Source organism: Pyrgilauda ruficollis, unplaced genomic scaffold (assembly GCF_017590135.1).
Source record: "Pyrgilauda ruficollis isolate IOZ18807 unplaced genomic scaffold, ASM1759013v1 scaffold33, whole genome shotgun sequence".
NCBI classification, from domain to species: Eukaryota; Metazoa; Chordata; class Aves; order Passeriformes; family Passeridae; genus Pyrgilauda; species Pyrgilauda ruficollis.
Window position 1 is genome coordinate 4,485,649 of NW_024524711.1, and position 24,855 is coordinate 4,510,503.

At 40.0% G+C, this 24,855-nt stretch overlaps 1 protein-coding gene across 1 annotated transcript in view; it reads left to right on the forward strand.

The window, feature by feature from the left end:
* Positions 1 to 24,855, forward strand: part of RELN (reelin) — a 276,870-nt gene that overhangs the window by 41,145 nt on the left and 210,870 nt on the right. The window contains exon 2 of the mRNA XM_041474646.1: positions 4,783 to 4,893. Coding sequence (XP_041330580.1) covers positions 4,783 to 4,893 — 111 coding nt within the window. The remainder of the gene's footprint in view (positions 1 to 4,782; positions 4,894 to 24,855) is intronic.

Genomic DNA, 24,855 nt, shown 5'->3' on the forward strand with positions numbered 1-24,855 from the left:
TTTGCCAGCCTCCTCCTTCCTGACCCGCTTCCTCCCTGAGCCATGTCAGCTCCTGGCATTGCCAGAGGCTCTGCTGTGCCTTGTCCCACGGGAAGCACCAGCGCCAGGGCTCTCACAGAAACTTGTGCAAAATGAAAGGCTTCTCCAGAAAAGGCTGCTGCATCCCCTCCCTTCCCGAGGAAGTAGCAGCAAAGCTTCCCAGAGGTGGTGGCCTGGGCAGGATGAAGCCAGCCTGTGTGCTGCCAAACCAGCCTTGTGAGCAGCCGAGCACAGCAGCAGGTATGTGCTGAGAGTGCCGGAGCTGCAGTCAGCAACTCCCCGTGATTTTTGGTGGAAAATTGATCTGAGGGCCTCGTGATTCTCAGAAACACACTTTGTGACTGCAGTCCTTGTACAGAAAGAAGGGTAGGGCAAAAAAGCACCAGAGGATTCTTCCATGGCGTTTCCCAGCCCCAGTATGATTTCTTTTTCATGGAGCTATTTCCTAGGCTCTTACAAAATAAACTGGAGTTATTCACTAATCCATGCATTCCTGTCCATGTGTTTTGTGGACAAGAATGTTTCATATCCATCATGCACTGTTCACTTGATTTAGAAGGTGGACTAAGAGTAGACAGTGGATTTCTTTCCTGGCTGTTGACCAGCCCGTAGGGCTGACCCACACTTTGCTGTTGGGTTTTACACCTGGAGTCTCTTCCCATTTACTGTGAGACCCTCATACTGAACTTTTCTAGGATTTCCAGGCTACAGGTGCAGATCCCATCTGCTTTTCGTCATCTTCTCTTGGCTACTTTCTCCAGCTGTGGTCCCCTCACCCTCATCACTCCCCATTTTTTCTTAAAAATTTCCTTATTCCCTGTACTGGTTCCAGTCACCACCTCTTCCATCCTAGTTCACTTTTGCCCTCAGGTCTACTTTTCTGTCTCCTAAGTTTAAGATATTGGTGATGGTATTGGTCAAACTTTTGGAACAACTTTGTAACATTTTGCACATTTCTCAGCATTTTGAGAAGTGGGATTTTGATGAATTGACTTCTCACAGAAAGCTTAGACTTTTGATAAAGATCCCTCTCTTTCCCCTTTCTCTCCAGACAGCAGATATGACTTCCTGCTTTAAAACACTGAGAAACTTTCCAGATCAAAACATCATCAAATATGATATCTTCACAAAGCACTTCTGCTCCAACAAAGCAGTATAGCTGGACTGAAATATTTTTCATGGGACTTTTTTCAGTGAGCTTTTATTAGTCAGAGAGTGCTCTAAGAGTACTAAGTGAGGACAGAGTCTGAAGAAATATTTAGACACTAAAAATGAAAATGTCTCTGTTGAGCATATGTGAACTCTGATTATTTTTAAAACGTGTATACATATAAAATATAATTTGTCCAAACTTGGAGAAACACTCTCATACTTCAGAGCAGAAGAGTTGATGAAAGGAAAGGACAGTAGAGTTTTTCATCCAGGGCAACGTATTCTCCTCTAAGCTCACCTCAGAAATGAAACATTTTGACTGAAATTCCTTTTTCCTTAAATAATTAAATGAGTCTGAGGGAGACACCATGAAAAACAAACCAACCCAAGTAGTCCAAGGGAGTAAATATCGGCAAATATCTCAGGAACTGAAAATAGAAGGAAGTGTTCAGCAACTCTTCAAGTAGTTACCACCTTTGCCTCTAAAATTTGCAGTGTGATATTGTCTGATCAGTAGGCTGCTCCAAAATGCATTTCTTGGGAAGATGTTCTCGGTTCCTCCTGCTGGACTATTCCAAAGCAGTTGAGGGCTCCCTACCTTCATCTGCAGGGTGGGTTATGTGCTGCCACCCCTGGTGTGAGGGGTGGGACAAGGGGACTGGGGATCCCTGCCTGTCCTGGTGCAGCAGCCGGGAGGGCTGGCACGGGGGGCTGCTCTCTGGGGGTGGCAGGGTCCTGCACACCCCTGCCCAGACACTCATCCCAGGGACAGGAAGGCCTCCTGGCTGCTTCACTCACCGAATTCTCCTCCCAAAGAAGGGTCTCGTGTAGGAAGGAGCAGTGCTGCTCGGGCTCGCAGATGGCACCTGCTGCTGTGTTGTCCCTTGGGTGCCATGGGGCAGCGTTGGGGCATTGCCAGAGCCCCCCTTGCCTGCCCGGCCCTGGCTGCTCTGTGTCCTTCCAGATGTTTCCCAAAGTCCCAGTGGGTCATGGCATTGGTCCTTGCTTCTCTAGTGCCAGATATTTGACATCAACTGCATATGTCATGAGCCAGTGTAAAGGCACAAACAAAGCCTGGTGGAGGGAAACTTCTTGTTCTTTTGGAAGAGGAATTTAGGACCCCTCAGTAACAAGCCCTAGCCCCTGTATAAATCACAGTCCTATTGCTGGGCTGTGCATTAGCACAGCTTTCCTGTTCTTAGTCATTATCACTTGGCATACTGTGTGTTTTCTTTTATTTTATGGGAATTTGATGTATTTCACCAGTGGGTAGGAAAAAAAAAAATCATCACTGAGATTGTCGTGATTAATTTTTTTTCTTGAAGAACTATGGAATTATTCTAAAATGTATGACACGTGTGTAATAACAGCCTAGTGCTCTGTTTTTAAAAAATGTGCTAGAGGCCTTGTGCAGTTTCCCAGAGGCTTAATGAGGGAGCCATACTGTGTTGGAAATTTTTCAACAATAAAAATTGACCTATTACATGCTTATGTAAAATGAGGGTTGACAGTCACACAAATATGTCCAAAGTCAAATACAGGCATTGTGAAATATCACTTCTTTCCCACAGAGAAACTGGTCACCTGTTCACAGTAGGCTTTTGCATTATATCCTATCCAGTAAAGAATAAGATGCTTCCCTACAGGGAAACAAAATGGCAGCAAAGTACTGGCCCAGTGCCCTTCTATCAGTGCTTTTCACTGACTCTTTTGCCAAGTCTCCAAAAATAACACATAGGCGTACTTTTCAACATATGTTTTGCCTCTTTGTTGGTTTAAAGGAATAAAGGGAAGAAAAGGTCATGTATTTATTCACCACTTCATCATCAAATGCAGAAAAAAAAAATCATTGTTTGCTTGTTTGATTTTATTTTACTCCCCTTATTAAATCTTTTATTTTTTAAAAAATCTAGAGTTTTTTGCTGTTCTTTTAGCATGTATCAGAAGTAGCCTGTTCTTTAAAAATGAACATATGGCTCTGAACCTGCATCTGAATTCAGGGAAGTGTCTATTGCAAAACACTGAAATTTGGAGTCATGGGAGCAGAAAAGTTGGATTCAGGGTTTACTCAGTGTAGTATTGAATAATCAAAGAAAATAAGATAATTAAATACAAAGAGTTGAAAAATAAATTAAATGGTAAATACTACTCTGCTCAAAGTAAATTAAGCTACTTTCAACATTTTAATATTTTTTAAAATATTAAACACTAATTTTAAGCCAAATGTGTACCACAGAGGAAACACTGGCTACTAGGACTTAAGAAACCCACCAGTTTCTCTGTTGAATGTGTATCACCAATAAATGTCCTAGCAGTCACCTTGGAGTACCTTGCTTCAGTTTCCTGGCCAGTCACTGGCTCATGATGGCCCCAGCAAAAGAGGGAAATACAGGGAGGAAGAATGTAATTTAGGAGTGGTCAGAGTTTATCAGCAATCCCCAAAAAGCACTGATCTCTCCAAGTTAAGGGAATAAAAAGGATTGAGGTATGAAGCAGAACGAGTGTGGTAACTGAGGTCTGGATGCATCTTCAGTGTAAGAGGCTACAAGTAATAAGACTCTTCTTCAGCAGAGAGAGCTTTTTGTTGTTTTATTGGTCTTCATATGGTTGGTGACTGCCCAGCCCTCCGGTTTGTTGGGGTCTCTCTGCAGGTCTCTCTGCCTTTGAAGGAGTCAACAGCTCCTTCTGGTTTTGTACTGTCTCTGGACTTGCTCAGTATCCCTTCCATGCCTGTGCCCAAATAATTTATGAAGATCTGGAAGAGAACAGGGCCTGGAGAGTACAGGATGGAATTCTGTGGAACCCCACTAGTGACAGGTCCGCAGTCTGATGCCACCCCATTTACTGTAACCCTTTGTGCCCAGCCTGTGAGTCATTGATGTGTCTATCTGTGTGCCGGACATTCTGTCCAGAAAGATCCTAGGAGAGACAGTATCAAAAGTTCTGCTGAAATCCAAAAAGAGTACATCAACTGGCTTCCCTTGTGCGGCTACCTTGTCAAATACACCAAAGTAAAAATATGAAAATGAATGTGTACAAGAATTGAATAAATATTGCAATAACTCTCAATTCTAACAAAGAATGTATAGATTCCAATGTTACTTGTAGTTTTTATTTGGATGTTTTCTGCTATTGCTTAAGAATCTCTTAAAAATGCATTCCTGAGCTATTTAAATACACACAATCTGTAATGTCTCAGATGCCCATATAATTTAAATGTGCAATACTATAATAAGCATGATAACTGTAACTTGGCACTCTATTTAGATCTAGAAAGAACAGTACCATAATCCTGGTTATTTCATTGTTTTTACTACAGTTTAATGTCTGGACAATTGCTTACAAGCCATATATTCCAGTGTGTTATTTTCTAACTCATTGTGCATTTCATTAATAACGTAGTTTATGCTCCTGGCAAAGGTAACTTCCCAAGCACCAACTGAAAGTAAAAGTAGCATAAATATTGGCGAAATTCAGATGGATTCACTGGACTGTATGATGGGATCCCATTCAAGAGCAAGAGCCTGCTCACAGAAAGTGTATAGGATCTTAACCTGAATATTTACACATATTTTATTTCTCCCATTTCAGTGACTATTTCGACAAGTACCTTCTTTGATGGCTTACTGGTAACTGGGCTCTACACATCTACCAGTGTCCAGGCTTCCCAGAGTGTTGGTGGTTCCAGTGCTTTTGGATTTGGTAAGTCCAGTGTAATTTACCTTCTGCAACCCAGGGTGATGAGTACTTGGTTGTACAGAGGATATCAGTAGCAAGACAATTACCGGAACAGGTTAATTTACACTGAGTAATCAATAATACATGGAAGTCAGTGGGAGTCAATGACATAAAGCAGTGGCAGCTTTTAGGCAGCTTTTATTGCTTCTTGTACCATCTTCACCTTTGCTCAGCCCTGGTATTAGTATGCTGAATAATATAAATTTTAAGAAAGAAAAGCCTCAGCAGATAAATTGTTTTAAGCAGCCATTTCTAAAGTGTGTGACATTTTGTATAAACTAAAGCATTTAGCCCAAAGCTCCTAAGTGTTTCTTGGGCTAAAAATCTGTTTCCTTTAAGCTTATGTCAACCTACTTTTCCATTCAGTTAATAGCATCTTCCTTAAAACTGGTCAAGATATTTCATACACCCAATTACCTACCATGTCCAAAAAGCAGGATTGTAGTAAAAGGATATGATAGGCTTTGCAAAATTATCATGTATTTCAGGTTCTGCTGTAGCCCTCAGCAGCACCAGCTGTGCTAAGGACTAATATTTTTAAATAATTCTTTCTAAATTTGTGCAAGTAATTGACAGCTATACCTTCTGCAGTTTGTTATTTGGTAGCAATTTTTATATTCTTACAAATAATAGTAAGAATTGCCTTCCTCATTGGAGGAACTCAGTGACCCTAATAAGCAATCTGTAGTGAAGGTACAAAAACAGATACCAGTCATATGGGACATCAACTGCACTGCACTTGCAGTAGCACGTTTAAGTGTTTTAATTTTAATTTGTCTGCTTGGGCCAGAATTCAGTACTTTCTTCATAATAACCTCTCATGGTACTTACTTTTGTTATAAAGCATGTAGAGCATGAGTGGTCAGGCATTTGAGTGTCATCCAGCAGGCATACATGTGCTTGTAAATGAAAGAATGTAATGTAAATAGCACATTATTTAAAACTGTACTGAGGGGTAATTGGAGAAGAGCTTTGTTCTGCGGATAACACCACAGTTCAACTTCAGATGTTCTGCTCAGCCTTTCAAAGGGAAGAGCATGGCTGGCACAAGTGTTTCATGCCTTGTGCAAAAGGCACTGGAAGATTCTCTTTTCTGGGGGAACTTGTACTGCTCTTTCTCCTTTCCCACTGTACTGTTTACAGGATGGATAGAATCTGATGGAGTAAGCAAGACAGAAAGAACTCACCAATGTGAAATTTCTGGGATGGTCAAGTTACTGGCAAGATACTGCCTTGCTGTAAATTAAGTGTTTGTATCATTGGGAGATCATGGCAGACTCACTGGGCAAACTGTACAGGTCATATTTAGTTGCAACTAAGTATTTAAGAATAACAATTTAGCAAAATGTTATGAACATAAATACCTCTGTGCATTTCCAAAGAATGTCTGCATTTTTCCCTAAATGTGTATCTTCATTTGTAGAAAAAGGCCATTCTAGCTGATGTTTCATTGAGACAGGTATTAAAGTAACATGTGATGTATGACAGAAAAAACAACGTGGCCTCCTTTAATTTGCCAAAGGTCATTCTCTCGCTCTTGATGTGTTACTCTAACCATTCTGTCACTGTAAGACAACCAACAATTAAACTGGTGACATGTGTGTTCTGTATGCAAAAGAAGCTCCAAGGCTACAAGCTGGAAAAATGCAAAAAACCAAAGTGATGCAAAAACAGTCATGCAGAGTTGGAGCTGCTTCATTTTGCCCATCAATACAAATTCTCAAATTTCATGCCTAGGGAGATCTGATGCTCTGTCTTAAGCATGTCTCCATCCGTATTAGAGGAAAATTGCTGCCATCTCTGAATTTATTTTTTTAAATTTAGTTTTCTGTGGGCAAACTGCAGGGTCACTTGTGTTACAGTGTTACTTACAAATATTTTAAATAAATGATCTTAATTTGCTGTTTTTCTTTGCTGTTTTCTAAGCTTGTATATATATTGGAAAAAGAAAAAAAAAAGCAATCTGAATGTTTGGTAACAGATGATACTCTTGTGCAGTGTCTTTGAAGTCACAGTAAAAAATCAGCAGTGAAGGAAAAATGGCAATGGCTTTTAAATGCTATTTTATATGAATCCTTAATCTATGATGCACTGATGGCTCCCAGGACTAAGAGCTACAAAAACTTCCTATCTCTACTTTGCAGTGAGAGATGAGAAAGCTGGACTCTTCCAAAAGGCTTTTAGCATGTAAATGATATGCTTTTAAAAATTATTTGGTAGTTTTAAAAAGTAACAATATTTTTAAATCTACCATTTTCAGTAGAAAAATAGAGCAGTCTCCACAGTGTTTAATATATTGATTAGTAAAATAGTGGGTGGGAGTGACATTGTTTTGCTTTCTGAAGAAAACACAAAGCACTTTCTCCAGAAACCCCAGATCCATCTGTTGTGTCATCATTTTCAATCAGCAAAGAAGCAGTTTCTCCTTTGAGGCAAGTGATTGTGATATTCAGGTTTAGCTTGCTAGAAATTATTATGTTTTTTAATGTTGAGGACTAGTCAGGTTCAGAGACCTCAATTCAAAGATTCATGTGGTTTATCACAGATTAGATGGGGGGAGGAGGGGCAAAGCTGGGCCTCTAAAACTTGAACATAATAATATTCTGAAATTGGGTTGATAGTGGTTGCTTATGGTGCAGGGAAAAATGTTTTTTCTTCCTTGCAATATTACCATTGAAATGGTCTTGTCTGTCTCACACAGGAGGTCACACTAGATTATCATAATCTTCCAGACTGCCCAACAATTTGAAGTCTCCCGAACACACATACATTGTCTCTTCTGTGCTATGAGCCACTGTGTTGTGACCACAATTGTCCTTTACCAGTTTAGGAAGATACTTGATGGAGACACAATCATTGTCAGTTGTAACAGTTAACCATGTCAAGAAGCTTTGGGAAAAAAAAAAAAATCATTCTTAAGGTTATGGTTTCTTCATTCTTCAGTACATATTGTGTAGGAAAATATGTAGTTCCTGATTTCCACGGACTTGAAGCTTGCTGAAATTTTTATTTGGGAAACCTTCTAACAGTTTATTGGGGAAATGTGTGAGGTTTTGGGTATAAAAATTAATAGTAGTTTTCTCTCAGGGTGAACCATTTTCTGGGTTCAGTTTAAGGTAAAACTAAAATTGTAAAGCTAGAATTAGAACTGGGATCAAACATAAATGTGTTGAAACTTCACTAAACCAAGCTGGGGAGGTCCTTTAGCAAAGAAATTATCTTTAAAAGTAGCTTTTAAGAAGAATGTTTCTTTTTTCATTAGACCCCCTGATACAACAGATACTCTCAGCTGCATCTCTTCAGTGTAATTTCCACTCTCCTTTCCTGATGAGTGTGGTGTGTACATGGAAATGCTCCCACATCTTTCAGCATTGATGGCTGATGGGCAATCCCACTCTTTGTTGTCTCCTTTCACATGCCACACTGGTAGCCCTCTGTCATGGATTGACTCTGGCACAGTGCTAGTGCCCCCATGAAAGGTGTATTCCTCAAAATGGTTACTGTGAGATGTGACCCGGGAACAGAACAAAGCAGGCTCTAACTTGGGAATGGAGGAAAAAAACAACACTTTATTAATCTACATAGACATAAAAAGGAAGGGGAAAAAAAACCACACACACAAGTTTGTTCAAGCCCTGTCTGTGTCTGGAGACACATTTTGGACTTCTGTGGGATCTCTTTATCCATCAGTGCTTTTTCTTTCTTCTGCTTTTGTCTCTGAGGCTTCTTGTTGGTGTTTGGCCTTTTTTTGAGTGCTTGGGTCATCTGGCTGTGCTCTGGGGTTTATCAGCCCACCAAGACTAATCTCCCACACAGTCATTTAGGGGCTCTTACTGCCTGGATTAGCCCAAATATAAAAGAGGAAAGTGAGAGGTGGGAGTACTAGAAACAATATTAGAAAGCTACAAAAGTGGTGGTGGGTCTGATGGGAATGATTGCTTGCAAACGAGAGTGAGGATAAATGGCTTGGTGGCTGATAGGGAACCACTCTGCAGCTCGGCAGAAGCACCAAAATTCCGCGTGGCTCCTCCAGAGCCGCGTGCTCTGGAGAGCAGGGAGCAGGGTGTCATTCCTACAATTACAGCAGGAGATTACAACCTAATCCCTCAGCAGCGATAAGGAGCACCACGAGCTGAGGACCCGAATCTGTCTCAGTCCACAGGATGATCCTGGTGACAGGCTGGCTGAGCAGACAGATGTGCTGGGCTGGCACATCAAAGCGTGCCTTTGACCTGCCACTCACACTGCATCTTCATGCATTCCAGCTCTTCCCAAGGCTTTCTGGCTCCCTGGTAGCTTTTCACTTGATGAATACATGACAAATTATATTTAAGTTTGGTGTAATTAGTTTCTTACAAACTACAGTGGGAAACATGAGCCTTTCTAGTTAAGCCCCCCAAACCCCTAATTTTATGCAAAATCATAATGACTACACTGATGTTTACCTTTTAGTAAATGCGGAATTAACAAGTAATTTCATGATAACATTTATATATGCATTAACCTTCCAATCTAAATTGCAAAGGTCCTCTTGGAAGTCTATAGCAGTAGAGATAGTGGACTTCAAGCTCTGATTATACTGGAAAGTGCTGCCATAGGCCTAATTGGATAACAGAAATTTTTTGTTTATATTCTGTGTTATTTAAACAACTTGTAATTTACAATCTTTTAAAACAGATAACTCCATTCTACTGTGAGGTCATAAACTCCTCATGAAATTTAGGTTTTGTTTAACTGTGTGGGTTGCTTTATAAGCAACTAGGAGGGTGATGTTACCTGGAAACATTTTAGTGCCTGAAATTGCATCTTCTAGAAAGCAGAAAAACAGAAGATGAAAGATGGTGTTGCAGTCTTTTCTCTTTTGCAATTCTTTGTTTCTATACCATGAAGGTCATCATACATATTTTAAGTAATACATTGACTCTCTGGGATTTAAAAAAATGAAATTTACAAATAATCTTTGAAATATGGTGAATACTAAATTTCCTAGAGGAAATCCTGGAAAGAGCAATCACCACATATAGTGTAATGACACTTAAATTATCTTATACTCTTTGCTTTTTACTATTCTATTGCCTTTCGACAGGATTAAAGCAGCCCTCACATAATCCTTCACTGAGTATTTTGGTTACATATGTGACTGCATAGCCAAACAAAACCCCCTCTCAGTTTATAGAGGAAGGATCATTTAGATCTGCTTCTGTATGGGTTGGGAACTGGGGAAAAGGAAGGGGGTGGTTTCCAGGTCCTGGATCCCTTTTGGTTCTGAGCAGCCTTAGGACGGAGTTGCTGCAGGCGATGCCCCCTGACACTGGTTTCAGCTCCAGAGGGAGAAGCAAAGAGGGTGCCTGGGAGGCTGAGGGACACCCCCAGTGTCATCTCCAAGGGGGTGCCACAGACAGTGCACCCCAGCTCTGTCAGCACATGGGTCTGGACTGTGCACTGGAGGCACCCAAGGCTCCTCCTGATCCTGGAAAGGATTTGTGGTTTTGAGCTGTCAAGGCCTTGGATTTGGCATCAGTTTATGCTCAAACACTGATGCTTCTGGGACAATGTTTTGCTTTCAGATTTTGACATATAAAGGAAAATATCCCCCACTAACATTGTGAGATGGAAAAAGGCCAACTGTTGCATTTTCTTGTTAGGTGAGCCTCTAAAATTGATCCCCTCTGCTCAGTCTGTCTCTCTGTGCTTGCTCACCACTCTAAAAAGTAAGGAATAGTTGATAAATGACAGCTCTTAAAAAAAGTTTTCAGCTATGTACATGCTACTGATCTTGAAGTGCAGTTTTTACTGAAATTGCTGCAGATCCCTGGTTTATTTTGTGACAAGCCAAATGGGCTCCAGGACCCTCCCTTCACACCAGAGATATTTGCCAGAAACCAAACAGATGGTAAACTAGGAAGAAATGACCCTCGGCATTCTCATTAGAACAGTTGGGGAAATTTTAATGGGCCCCCATTTGCCTTGTGCTGTATCTAATACCCTTTGAACTGCCACTTTTTTTTCTTTTTTTTTTAATTTTTTTTTTCTTTGTTACAAGTCAACTACTGCCATGTATATTTTAATAGGGATTATCAAATACAATTTGCCCAGAAGATGTAACAGCCCTCCGCTGCTAATTAGCAAAGTTTAAATAGTCACTGAGTTCTGGAATAATTGGAAAGAAACAGTGATTTTTCTGCCAATGTATAATTACCAATTAACAGGAAGATAAAATATCTGTATAGCAGTCATATCTTGAAGAATTTGTTAACAGTCAATTAAGTAGTCAGTTGATGCCAAGCTGACATTGGTCAAGAAAGTTTACATTTGAGTTTTAAGATACTTCCACCTACAAATGGTATGTAAGAAAACCATAATGATGATAAAATTTTGAAAGTTTCTGTGTCATTATGTTTAATTACTACTTAATTGTCTTCATGACCAAAAGTTGACCATTTCTGCTAGTGATTGACTGTCATATGTGCCTTGTGGAAAGGGTTTTAGCTTTATTAATACAACATATATTCATTACCATGGCACAGGCAGTAATTACCCATGCTTTCCTGGCAAGAAACTGCTGAAGTATTTTAACTGCTGAGGAAGAAAATTCCCCATGCATAGTTGGATAAGGCAGACACCAATGCCCCAAGGTTGGAAGAAAAAGCTAACTGGAGAGGGAACCTACACAGAAAATACTTAAAGTGGCCTAGTTTTAGTCTAGTTACACCCAGTCCAGTAACCCTGAACACCTTCATCCTTTTCTGCAACTACTCTTGGACTTGTCAGGTCCAGCCATGGCAGCAGTAGCAGCTCTTGGACATCAAAATCCAATTTTGCCTAATCTGTTGAGAAGTTCTGAGTTAGACAACAATTTATTTCAATATCTTTGTAGCATTATGAAGACGACATTAAAACACTTCAAGCTTTTAACCTTTTAAGTATACCTATAGCTCCTGGTAGCATTTGTGTGGTGAAGGCTGAAAAGGAGAATGATCCTTCTTAGAGGTGTAGCACATGTAACATTGCTTGTATTTGTGAGCTCTGAATAGTGGGTGCAGGTGAGTGTTTCATTCTACAGGCAACACTCAAGGCTTTGCAGATGAGATTGGGGTGATGACTGCACTGGAGACACCGAGGAGCATTTTCCATGTGCCAGTGCTTACAAAGGGGCCCCTGGAGTTTTTAAACTAGAAAATGCCTTTAGAAATACTTTTCCACAGCCAAAACCAGAATGCTAATTGAAGTGTTGGGGCCAATTTTGGTCCAATTTAGCAAGTGCATTTATTCAGTAGCGACTTTTTTTCAGATCTTATATTAATCCATTTTTTTTTTCCTGGGTGACCAAATAATGGTGTGGGGAAAACTAGAGAATAATTGAATTTTAATGTGAATTTTTCAATTGCATCCTCATTTTTTTTTTAAAATGCATGTAGTAAAAAAACTGATGCAAAAGTTTTTGAGCTGATCAGTGTTTTTGCTATACCTCATACCTCTGAGAATATTCCTGATTCCAATAAGGTAAGGAGTTAATTCAAAATGTATTAAGACATTAAATATTCATTGTGACTGGTTGGTGATTTTTATTTATGCTAATATTTATTGAAAGTAATTTGAAACACTTTTTGAACTGTGCAAATTGCAGGTTCTTTTAATAATGGAAAATAATACATAAATAGATACACCCCCCCATCTATGTAAACATATGCATTTATTCCTCACTCTCCTTTTTTCATCCTAATTTCAAGTACCGTGTTCAACCAGTGCTCTTTACTATTACAAACAGTAACTCTTTGTAACAGTGCTGTTAACAAACATATTCCAAATTTTCATTTTTTGTTAAAAGCTGATGCCCATTGGAAAAGAATCTGGGGGTGCTGGTGCACAGTCAGCTTGTGCCCAGGTGGCCAAGAAGGCCGATGGCATCCTGGCTTGCATGAACAGCAGTGTGGCCACAGGAGCAGGGCAGGGATTGTCCCCCTGTACTCGGCACTGGTGAGGACACACCTCAAATCCTGTGTTCAGTTTTGGGCCCCTCGGTACAAGAAGGACATTGAGGGGCTGGAGAGAGTCCAGAGAAGGGCAGTGGAGCTGGGGAAGGGTCTGGAGCACAAGTCTGATGTGGAACAGCTGAGGGAGCTGGGGGTGTTCAGCCTGGAGAAAAGGGGACTCGGGTGTGACCTTATCACTCTCCACAGCTGCCTGACAGGAGGCTGGGGCCAGGTCAGAGTCAGTCTCTTCTTCCAGGCAACAACTAACAGGAAAAGGAGAAATAGCTTCAGGTTGCACCAGGGGATGTTTAGATTAGGGCATTAAGAAAAGTTTCTTCACTTCATCCACTGAAAGGGTGGTTAAGCATTGAAAAAATCTCCCCAGGGAAGTGGTGGAGTTAATATTCCTGGAAGTGTTAAAAAAATCATTAGATGTGTCACTTCATGGACATGTTTGTTTAGTGGGCATGTTAGTATTTGGTTTAAGGTTGGACTTGATTTTGGAGATGTTTTCTAACCTTAATAATTTTATGATTCTAAATCTTGCTTTAAATTCCATTTTCTCTGCTTTTTTAATGAGTAAATCACTCGTTTGCCATTGATTAGAGAAATGTCAATTCTCTTTTGTTATTGTTTTATTTTCTTAGCAATAACATTTGTCCTATTGTTCACCAGATAGACTGTGATCTCAAAAGCAAGGACTTTTTTCTTTATTTTTTTCTGTACAGACATGCTGGCACAATACAACCCACTCTTTACTGTTCATGACTGTTAGTATAATACAGATAATAGCGCAGAAAAGTCAAGGAAAAATGAATTAAGCCTTCATTGACTGCAATAACAATAACAAAATACTTTCTTTTCCAAAAGATGCTGCCATTGTGCTTTCAGAGCTACATTCAGCAAGACTGACAGGCTGGAGTTGCATGGTAACTTGTTGTAACAGAGGGGTATCTTTAATAAAGTAGGGGGGAAAGGCCATCATCTAGAAAGTTAGGGCCATCTTAAAATTGTGTTTTGTGTGTGTATGTCTCAAGAATAGATCAAGCAGTTGTTCCCATGAACTTTACACTGCCAGTGCTCCTGCCTGCAGTGCTTCTTGTCCAGAGCCTGGTTCTGTGATGCCTCATTGCCATATTGTGACAGTCAGTCAGAGCCCTTTCTCCTGACTTTCTGGCTGTGCCAAGCCTATTATTCCCCTTGCATTTTGTGTTTGTCAGGATCTGATAGCATATTCAAGCAAAACTTACTGAGCTCGTGGACTTCATCAATTAAGATGCATTGAAGCCTCTTGCAAATGTGAAATGGTATTGGAAATTGTTTTTGTCATAATTTCAAAGACAAGTTTGTAAACTAATTTCTGGCATATTATGACAAACAAATGTCATCAGACTGCTTCCCCCTTATCTGCCAATTTGCCAGATTTTGAAGTAGAGTTGATTATATGTGGTGAAAAATCAGGCTTAGAGGAAAATGGAGCCCTCTGTTAAATCCTGATCATCACCTGTCCTACCAGCTGAATTCACTGTTTGCTTGTCTCTTGTCAGTGTTGTGACTGGTAATAATTTGTGTGTTTTCAGAGATGGTTCACAAGAAAAAGCTGCTCCAAATCTGCTAAAAGGAATATCCTAATTTTCAAGAATATACCAGTGAAAGGTGATTGCTGTTTCTAGGGAGTGAATTGTATGGTTGCATCTTTATTGGGTGCTAAAAGAGATGAACTAGAGAAGGAGGATCCCAGGTTAGTGCTGGCAGAGGGAGCAGGTCCAGCTCCTCACTCTCTGGGGCACAGCAGGGAAGGGCAGAGTCCCCTGTGCTGCTCCAGCTCAGCCATCACCAGCACTGCTGGCAGGTGGAGAGGAGGGACTCTGCCTCTGCACGGGCAAGGTCATTCCTACAGCTTGTGCCACAGCTAAAAGAGATGTTTGCTGACTGCTGAGCTTAAAAAATTCGGGGTTCTTTTGAAGTGAAATTTGTCAAGTATCTAAAATGCACTTGCTTGTGAATGAGCATCGCCTCACAGGAGCCTGTCAGTCCAGCCATTCTTGCTATAAAATCCCCAGGAAGAAAAAGTGCAGATCTTCACGTGAAGTCCTTGCTCTTTGGAGTAGGGTTGTTCTGCCATTCTGCTCTGCTGGATTTTACTAGCAAATGAATTCCATAATTCCAGTGTGGTCATGTCAGTCTGGGTATGGCTTTGCACCTTACTTTTTAAAGTTTTCGAAAGAGAGGGAGAAAAAAAGATTATTTTAAATTTCTTTAACAAAATTTGTGTATAGTACTTTAATAGTTCATCTGGTGCTTGAGTTTTCTTATTTTTGGTTGTATATTAGACATAGTGTAATTTGAACACTGACATAGTGTAATCTGAACACTGCCTTGGAAAAGAAAGGAAATGTGTCTTTTAGGTCAAAATGATAACTTCAAGATATTGAAAGCCTTAAGGCTTAAAGGATTTATTTGAACTTATCAAATGAGTCAACCTATTGTAGTTCTTGCCTCATTTCAACCCTTAGGAAAACTAATGTAATTATTAAAATTGGTGCAGTTTGTAACCAAAGCAGTTGCATCTTCATAAAGCTTAGCTTGAGCTTTTGAGTGCTTGAAGGAAAACAACCTTTAGAAGAAATCCAGCAGATACACAAGTAGTCAATGTAGGAAAGTAAAGATACTTTGCAGCTGTTCAAGAATGTTGGATTTTTTTCCCAGTTAGCATCAAATTAAATAGCTGAATGTTGAAATATCTTGTGGCGTTTTGGGAAGATATGATGTTGTTCAAAGAACTTTCACTGAGCTCTAGTTTATTTAAATAAAACTAGTTAGATAATTACTTGACAAGGCTATTTTGGCAGCATCACAGCAAGTGATGAAACATTTTACATAGCAGTTTATTAATAAAGTCAATATTTTTCTTCTCTATCACTCTGACATTTGCTATATGTCTGTTTCTGGACCAGTGACACAAATATTTTGTGACACCAGAGTCATACTCCAGTCATATGCCATCATAGTCACCTTGACAGTCTCTGACATGCTGGAAGGATGATGTAATTATTAGAAGGCTGAATCAATAAATGCTGACAGCACCAGCTCTTAAAATGAAGAATATGAACATTTTAAAAGTCTATATTTAAAAAAAAATTTTAAGAACTCTTTCATCCTGCGAGTTTTAATTTTTAGAAGGATTAAGCTTAAATTTTTAATTTTTATATGAATAGTGAATTTCCTGAAATATGCCATCTGCTTGCTCAGCACATGTATACATTAAGCTTATCATTTTCTCCCTGTAATTTTGCTATTTTTAGATACCATAATGAAGGTCTTGGTAGAGCTTTCTTGCTGTTATCTACTCGTTCAGACTTATCACTGATCATGTAATAATTTATATCACAGGCAGTAGTGACCACCCAGTAGTCATAATTCACTTAAACAGGCAGCTTTGTGATAACCTTTGCTTAAGGAGGGCAAAGATGTAATGAGCTCCTTTAAAAACTTTCAGTCATGATCTGCCAAGGGTTCAACCAAATAAACTGGAATGTGCTTTAGCTACAATTTTCCCTGAGACTATCAAAGAGGTGCATTCTAGCTTCTGATGAAAGTTTGGGTAAAGATTAAGCATGAGTATGGAATTCAGATTTGCCCTGAAGAATTTATCACATATATGTGATAATCTAAACGACTTTTGCTTAACATGGGACAAACAAATGTTTATTTGTTCTCCACTTAAATATGTTGAGCGGCATATGCAAAATTCAGCAACATTCTCCATATCCTGGAAACATTTATGAGGAATTTAGTTACTCATTTTTGGGTTTTGTTTTTAAAACCAGGAAAGTTTAGGGTTTTTTTCTGTGCTTTACTCCTAGCTGGATCTCCTCAGCCTGTTTCTGAGCATCCTTCCATTAGGGACTTCATTTTTGCTGTGTATAGCTTGGGAACCTTGGCTGTGTGGCTCAGGCATTCACATCCAACCATGCCTTCAGGTGCCCTCTTTTCCAAGGACTGATTGAAATGCAAAGTACTTCTAGAGATGCCATTTTCTGATGCTCACTGCAGTTCATCCAAAGGAGTTTTGAAAGACATCTGTCATATTCAGTTATTGCAGGGTGTTGTGGTGAGCCCTTTACACAACAAACCCCCTCTGGATTGGAGCAATTCAGAGGGATGGGACAGACTGGCTCATGGAGACTGAGGGCTTTGTAAACTAGGATATTTCACTACATAGGATTTTGATTTAATAGCATATGAAGCATTTTAAATTTCATTGATTGGGATGTTCCCTAGAAATCTAGCTTTTAAGGTCTAAGCTGGCATCATAAGAGATATATAAAGTTTGTTAGAAGTCTGCAATAGTCCAGGAGAACAAAGCTGTCCACTTCAAGTATCTTATGAGACTATTAAAAGTTTAATACAAGGAAATCTGTATCTCTGACCTAAAGCAAAGGGCTTCCATCTGGTAAATCTATGATCATAGAGTCATCATAGAATGGCCTGGTTTGGAATGGACCCTAAAGATCCAACTGCTCTTCCCATGGGCAGGGACATCTTCCACTAGACCTAATTGCTCCAAGCCCCGTCCAACCTGGCCATGGACATTTCCAGGTGTTGGGAAACCTGTTCTAGTGTCTCACCACTCTCAGCAGCAAATAATTTCTTCCTAGTGTGTAAACTAAACCTACTCTAAGTTTGAAGCCATTCACCTTTGTCTTGTCACTACATGCTCTTGTAAATATTTGCTCTCCATCTTTCTTGTGGGCTCCCTTCAGGTAATGGAAGGCCTCCACAGGAACTCCCTGGAGCCTTGTCCTCCCCAGGCTGAACAGCACCAATTCTCTCAGCATGGCTTCATAGGAGCAGTGCTCCAGCCCTGTGACCATTATTTGTGTGCCTCCTTGGGACTTGGTCCCACAGGTCCATGTCCTTCCTGTGCTGAAAGTCCCGAGGTGGCTGCAGCACTGCAGTGGGCTCTCAGCAGAGCAGAGGGGCAGAATCCCCTCCCTTGCCCTGCTGCCCACACTGCTGGGCTGGCAGCCCAGGACGTGTTTGCCTTTCTGGGCTGCAAGTGCACATTGCTGTCATGTCCAGCTTTTCTCCCTTCAGCCCCCGCAAGTGCTTCTTGGCAGAGCTGCTCTCCATCTGTTCATCCCCCAGCCTGGACTGACACAGGAGGCTGATTAATTACTTTAGTTAATATCCAAAGCATAAACTTACAAATCGGTCAGAAGGAACGGACTACGGTTTAAGTCAAGTAAAGGAAAACTCTGGATAAGAGCCCTTCCTGCCCCTTCCCCACAGATGGCGAGGTCAGCCTACAAGTGGTTAATTCTCTTTGGCTGGTGGCACATGGAGCTTTCAGGTGGACACATGTCCCATGCCATGGGCTGACCGACCTGCGCCGTCTGTGAGGAGCCAAGACTCGTCACTCATGCGCGGGCACGTCTGCATTGTCTGCCCTGGGGCCGAGTCCCACCCTGGCTTTTCTCCTTCAGAGACTCAGGGTATTGTCTGGTTTTGGTAACAAACAGCTCCATAGTTCAGCTTTGGGAATAGCTAAAGTGCAGTGCAGCTACGGTATCCTTTAAACGCAGCTTTAAAATTACATGGAGCAACTTCTTTTTTTATTTAATAAGAGAATTTATTTAAGTGAAATTGTATTTAATGTCACCCTGTTGGCACAGGGTGAGAAAAAGAAGGAAAGGTTACTGTTAACACAATCTGGTTTTATGCTGGCTGTGGAATTTGTGCTGTTGCAAACCCTCTGAAGTACTTTCTAAAAAGCTGGTGTAGAAGCGTCTCGCCAGGACAAGTGGCTTTTCATGCATTGTTTTATTGACTCACATTTGATGGGTTCTCATGTGTATTTAAAGGCTGAATTCCAGTCTCTAGGGAATGACTCAGAAAGCATTTAATTTTGAACTGAATTCATTTGCAATTTCCAACAGAGGCATCTGCTGACCAGTTATGAGAGGGTCTTGGTTCTTCAGCACTACCAATAGTAATCTTGTGGCATGTTTTATTTTGAGTCTCCTGGGCTTATACAAGGTCTTTTATTATAAATGAAATATAAATATCTTCAAAAGCAATGCCAATTATTTTCAAAATCCCACCCAAATATGAAAAGATGTTTACAACTCACTCAAGCAGTGCTCACTTTCTTGAATCATATTCTAATAAAATTTAGTAGACATTGTTTAGTAAACACAAAACATCTGTTTTGTGTTTATTTAAATTGTCTTTTTTAATTGAAAAAATATTCCTCCTTGTTTTACTTGTTTTCCTAGTAAAGGAAAATATTTACTATTTCTACTACTTTATTTGTCACAAACACCCCCTCCCCAAAATCTTGAAGACAAGTGCTTGCACCAGAGGGAAAAAAACATGAACTCCAGAGCAATTAAAAATGGGATATAGTCAAGTGGATATTTTCAGTGGAAATAATTGCAGGCATGCTTTTCTGGGTTACATAAACCACATGAACAAGAAACGTTGCTCATGTGAAAAATAATAATAATTATTAATATATTGAACTATATTATTGTTATTGTTATTAAATTAAAACTGAATTCCTTAAACTTAGTCATAATTCTAAACATGAGAGAACTTGCACTTTAAATCTCCATCCACCTTATTTGCAGTTTGTTTGTTGAGGTGTTTGGTGGGTTTTTTTTTTTAAATGCAGTCCTACATCTTTCAGAATAACAAAGTGAGAAGCTGTCAATCTAATTAGAGCAGGCATTCAAGAAGTAGTAGGAAGACATAAGTAGTTTAAAAAATATTCTAATACAAGGGGAAATAGCTTACAGTGTTCATAAGATTTTGTATTTTTGTGCCCTGAAGACAAATAATAAATCTGAAGGGTTTCAGGAAGCCAGTGTAATGAAATGACCTTTTATTATAAACAGAAGGAGTTTGGGAAACAATGTATGACCATACCACAGCTAGATTGCTATTAAAGCACTGTTTCATCACTCCACATGCAACAAGAAAGGCACTTGCAGCAGGATTATTTAAACAAGGCAGACAACATTAAGCTGAACTGCTGTTAGTCAATGCTAACCCGACTTTGTGGCTGAAGCAATGCTTCCTACTCACATAAAGTACAAGAGAAACAGTGAATATTCTTTTTATAATCAGGTAATTCTTATTTTTGGCAGCATGATCTAAATACTGCCTTTTTGTATAAGAACCTTGGTACACGTCTGCTTAACTATGGCATTTTCAGTGTAATTTGAGATTTGCTTGGGAAAAAAATAAATGACTGATTAGTTTTTAAAAGTAGATTTCTGACATTAACACAAAACCTGGAAAAAGGGCTGCTTGTAGGTAGATATAATTTTCTGGTTTTTAAGAGAAGGTAAGTTACTAAGATCACCTCAAGGCTTGGTCACAATTTAAGCATGATGCTGGTTTCAGCAGGCCCTTCAGTTTGGGGTGGTTTGGCCATTTTGGCACATGATCCCTGTGGTGCAGGGGAACCCTCCCCAGGAGGGAACCTTTCAGTTTGCCTCTGCTCCCTGGTGCTGCAAGAGCTGTGACAATGATGCTGTAGCTTTAATGTGTGTGGATTTAAGCTCCATCTTAAAGCTGGTTATAGTCATTTATCTCCTAAATTCCTATTGCAAAATTGTTTCAATGCTTCATTTGCCTAGTAATTAAAAAGGATCTAAATTAGAGTAAATTTATTCAAGTCCAGTTTCAACCCTTTGTTCTTATACCATGGTTGTCTTTTGGCTTAAACAGCCCCTTTACAACCCTGTGATATTTAGTGATAGCAGTCATCCTCTCTCTAAACAAGCTCTTTCTGTCTCCTTTTGTGACATATTTTACATTCTTCTCATCATCCTAGCAGTCCTTCTCTGCAGCTGCTCCAGCCTAAGTTAATCTTTTTTGAACACAAGCGTTCATAATTGCACACAATAATTGAAGTGATGTCTTAGCAGTACTTTACCAGCACCGTACTAATACTTCCCCCATCGTTACTAGAAATAATTGAGCTGATGAATTCTAGGGCAGTGTTTGTCTTTTTTCACACTGGTAGCTTATTTTCAAACAGTGGTTGACTAATGTGAACAGAGCTTTCTCCTCCTCAGTAATTTCTAGCTTATAGCTGAAAGTATTCTTGTTATTATCTAAAGTGCATGACCTTACATGTTCTACAAGAAGTAAAGAATCCACTTTGTGTACTTCTTTTCCCAGTCATTAATCACACTCTGTTTAAAAATATGCCTAATTTCTAATTTTAATGTTTCTCCTTTGAACTTCCAGGAGCTGTTTCTTGCTGTGTCTTTAGCAGTGTATCTAAAAGTCCTTTATTAGGGGATATTTTCTTTACATTAGGGTAACTTATCCACTGAAATCAAATCACTTTTAAAATTTGATAAATAATTTATAAACTGTAGATATTGAACACTTTTTGTGTAAGGAAAATTTTTTGTGTAAGGAAAAACTTTTTGTACAAGGAAAAATTTTTATATCTAAGCAGAAGGTATAAGACACATTAGCTTTTTTTCCCAGACTTTGGCAATCTTCAGCTTCCTTCTAAAATTGGGAACCCCAGCAATATGTCCTTGTAGCCTTAGTTCATAGAATCATAGAATGGTTTGGATTGGAAGCAACCTTAAAGATCAGCTGGTTCCAAACCCCTGCCTTGGACAGGGAGACTTTCCACTAGACCAGGTTGTTCAAAGTCCATCCATGGCCTTGAACACTTTGAGGGATGGGGCAGCTGCAGCTTCTCTGGACAAGCTATTTTAGTGCCTCACCACCTCACAGCAAAGAATTTCTTCCTAATATCTAATCAAAACCTATTCTGTTTCTGTTTGATGCCATTCCCCCTTGTCCCACCACTACATGCCCTTGTGAAAAAATTCCTCTCCATCTCTCTGTAGGCCCCTGTAAGGTTTTGGAGGGCCACTATAAAGTCTCCCTGGAGCCTCTTCTCCAGGCTGAACAATCCTAATTGTGTTTCATGCCTCTAATTAATCATTTTTGTGGCACTGCTCTGGACTCACTCCAGCAGATCCATGTTATTGTCTTGTTGTCAGCCCCAGATGTGGATGCAGCACCGCAGGTGGGGTCTCACCAGAGTGGAGCAGAGGGGCAGAATCCCCTCCCTTGCCCTGCTGCCCACATTTCTTTTGATGCAGCCCAGGATACATTTGGCTTTCTGGGCTGCAAGTGCACATGGCTGGGTTATGTTCAGCCTCTCAGCCAGCTGCACCCCCAAGTCTTTCTCCTCAGGGCTGCTCTCCATTCACTCTCTGCCCAGCCTGTGCTTGTGCTTGGAATTGTTCCAATGCAGGTGCAGGACTTTGCACTGGTTCTTGCTGAACTTCATGAGCAACTTCATGCTCCAGTTTCCTTAGCACCCCTGTGTGCATTTCATTAGGTCCCTTGTGCACTTTCAGGTTCCCTAGAGGGTCTCTAACCTGACTTTCTCCCACAGCAGGTGGATCTTTGTTCTGCCAATCCCTGCCTTTGCCTTCTGCCACTTAGGTCGTGTGGCTGCAGCACTTGCTAGTGAAGAGGCTGTGGCAGCAATCCTGTAATCATCTCTCGGTTCACCAGAGGGACAGAGAGTGTGTCAGGTTGGCAAAGGGTGCCTCTGTCTCTGAAGAGAGTTGCCTGTTGGTGCCACCTGCCACAGGGAGCAAATGGGGCTGCCCTACTCAGTTCCAGCATCAGTCCTGGTGTGATGGGTCTCTCCTCTTCAGTACTGCAGAGCAGTGAGGCTGTTCTGCACAGACACATCAGGCCTTAGGTGAAGTCTCTTCCTCCTGCAGGTCCTTGTTCCTACAGGACTGGGGGAAGGAGGTGGGTGTGGGATTGTTTTGCTCTTTTAAAGATTGGCTCAGTTTACCAAATAATCTGTTTACCATGTTCCATGTAAACCTTGTCTCACCTTGTTCCTAATCTGACTCACAATTTGTTCCCACCTGGCCGATGTTTATATCATTAAGAAGTGTCACACTTGGTGATTTCAGATCTTCCAGATTTCTGAGGAAAATGCTGACTAATATTTCACAACAATTGTAATGAAATTGCTATTTAGTGATGATTTATAAGGAACAGCTGGCCTAAGGGATTCAAGTGCTTAATGTCATAAATTTATGTTTTGTTATTGTTTGGGACCACTTTTGAATAGAGAGATATTGTATTTTTAATTAAAGTGCCTCAGAAAAGACTAAAAATGGTATTCTGAAACTAAATGAATCAAAGTTAAACATTAAAATAAAGTTTTCAGAATATTCCGGATCCAAAAGTATTATTTCAGTGAAAACTGATTCTATTATTTTTCTGCTCTGGTAATTAACAATGAAGAAGAGTAGTTATTATGTGAAATTCCATCATTTTAACAAGAATTCTCTTGATTAATACATGCAGAATAATACATGTTAGTCAAATACTGTTTTCCTCTGAGATCCCATTAAAAACTTGATCAAAGTTTAATTACAGCATAGGCCAGTTGTGTTTAGATGACACTGAAAACAACAAGCCCTTCAAATAATGGGGATGACACAAAGAGAATCAACAATTGTCATGAGCCAAACTGGAATTCTTCAGATTTCAGCCAATTGGCTGAACAACACAGGGAAAGGTGCTCTTTTGGTGATGGCACATAGTGATGAAATCACATTTCATTCTTTGTGGGTCATTTTATTTCCAGAAGTCACCTGAGGGTTTGAAAGGTTTGTACAGAAGCTCTTGGATTTTGTGAGAAAATTGATGACAGAAAAAACTGACCAATATATGTTGGATTTTGTGAACCTTGGAAGTTTGCCTTGGAATTAGCTGTTTGATATTTTCTTGGCTCCACTTCTTCTCAGAAGGAAGATAAAGATATCTCTGTTCTTCCGTCCTGTCACGGGGACTGTCATTTGAGAGCTGCTTGAGGACAGGGATATTTGAGATCTACGGACAGTGTGGAAGCAGAGCAGAAAGAATGGGATGGTGGAGAGGCTGAGGGGAAGGAGTTTGCTGAAGCAGTGGGAGTGAGGGAGAAGTAAGCATGAGACCAGAGTAACTACCTGTTAAAATGAAGCTATTTGAATCAAAGTGTGAATAATTAACCCAAGAATTCAGATGTTGAGTTTGGTTTGAGGTTTTACAAAGTGCATAAAAAGTTTGTAAGTCAGCCTTCAATTCACAGTCAACACTCCTGGAATGTTCTACAATATGTGGCATATCCACATTTTCTAATTGAATGTAGCACAATCCATTGGTGGCTCTTCAGAAAGGAGTGAGGAATAGGATGTTCTTTCTTTGAGTAGTTATAAGGAAGAACTGCATGACCACGCACATTAGAGCTCAGTAAAGCTCCATGGGAAAAGCATAAGCCTCAAAGCAAAAGTACTGCTATTCCTGCTTAGACCATCTGACCAAAGAAAGGCTTTCCTTCAGGAAATATCTAATGGACAGAAGTCTCAGAAGTTCTAAAATAAGATTTTCTATAATATACTGGATTTTAAGAGGTATTTTATGCACAAAAAATAAGCACTAATGGAACAACAGGAGCTCCAGGAAGGAAGCTGTGATCAAACTGGTATATTCTCTAGCTGAGATCCAATTCTAACAGGATAAAGATATCAGATACTGCAGTAGCCGATTCATTTTTCCTGTAAGAAGACCTCTACTCGTCTGGAGCACACTTATATCTACAACCATACTTGTACAGATGCAGTATGTCCAAATTACTTTCTATTACTTTCTTGTCCAAATGCTCTGAGACATTTCAGGCTCAGCTTTGAATATAGCCATACATTCATTTTTTTATGAATAAAACATCACATTAAAACGATCCCCTTCAGCAGCAAAGATTTGTCTTGAAGGTTATTTTCAAATTTTCTGTACTAATATAGCATCTTTTTGTTACCTTCACAATTTCAAAGCACACCAGAGAGTGCCAAAACCAACCTGTCTCACCCACTACTATTCAGAGATCTATCGTGGCCTC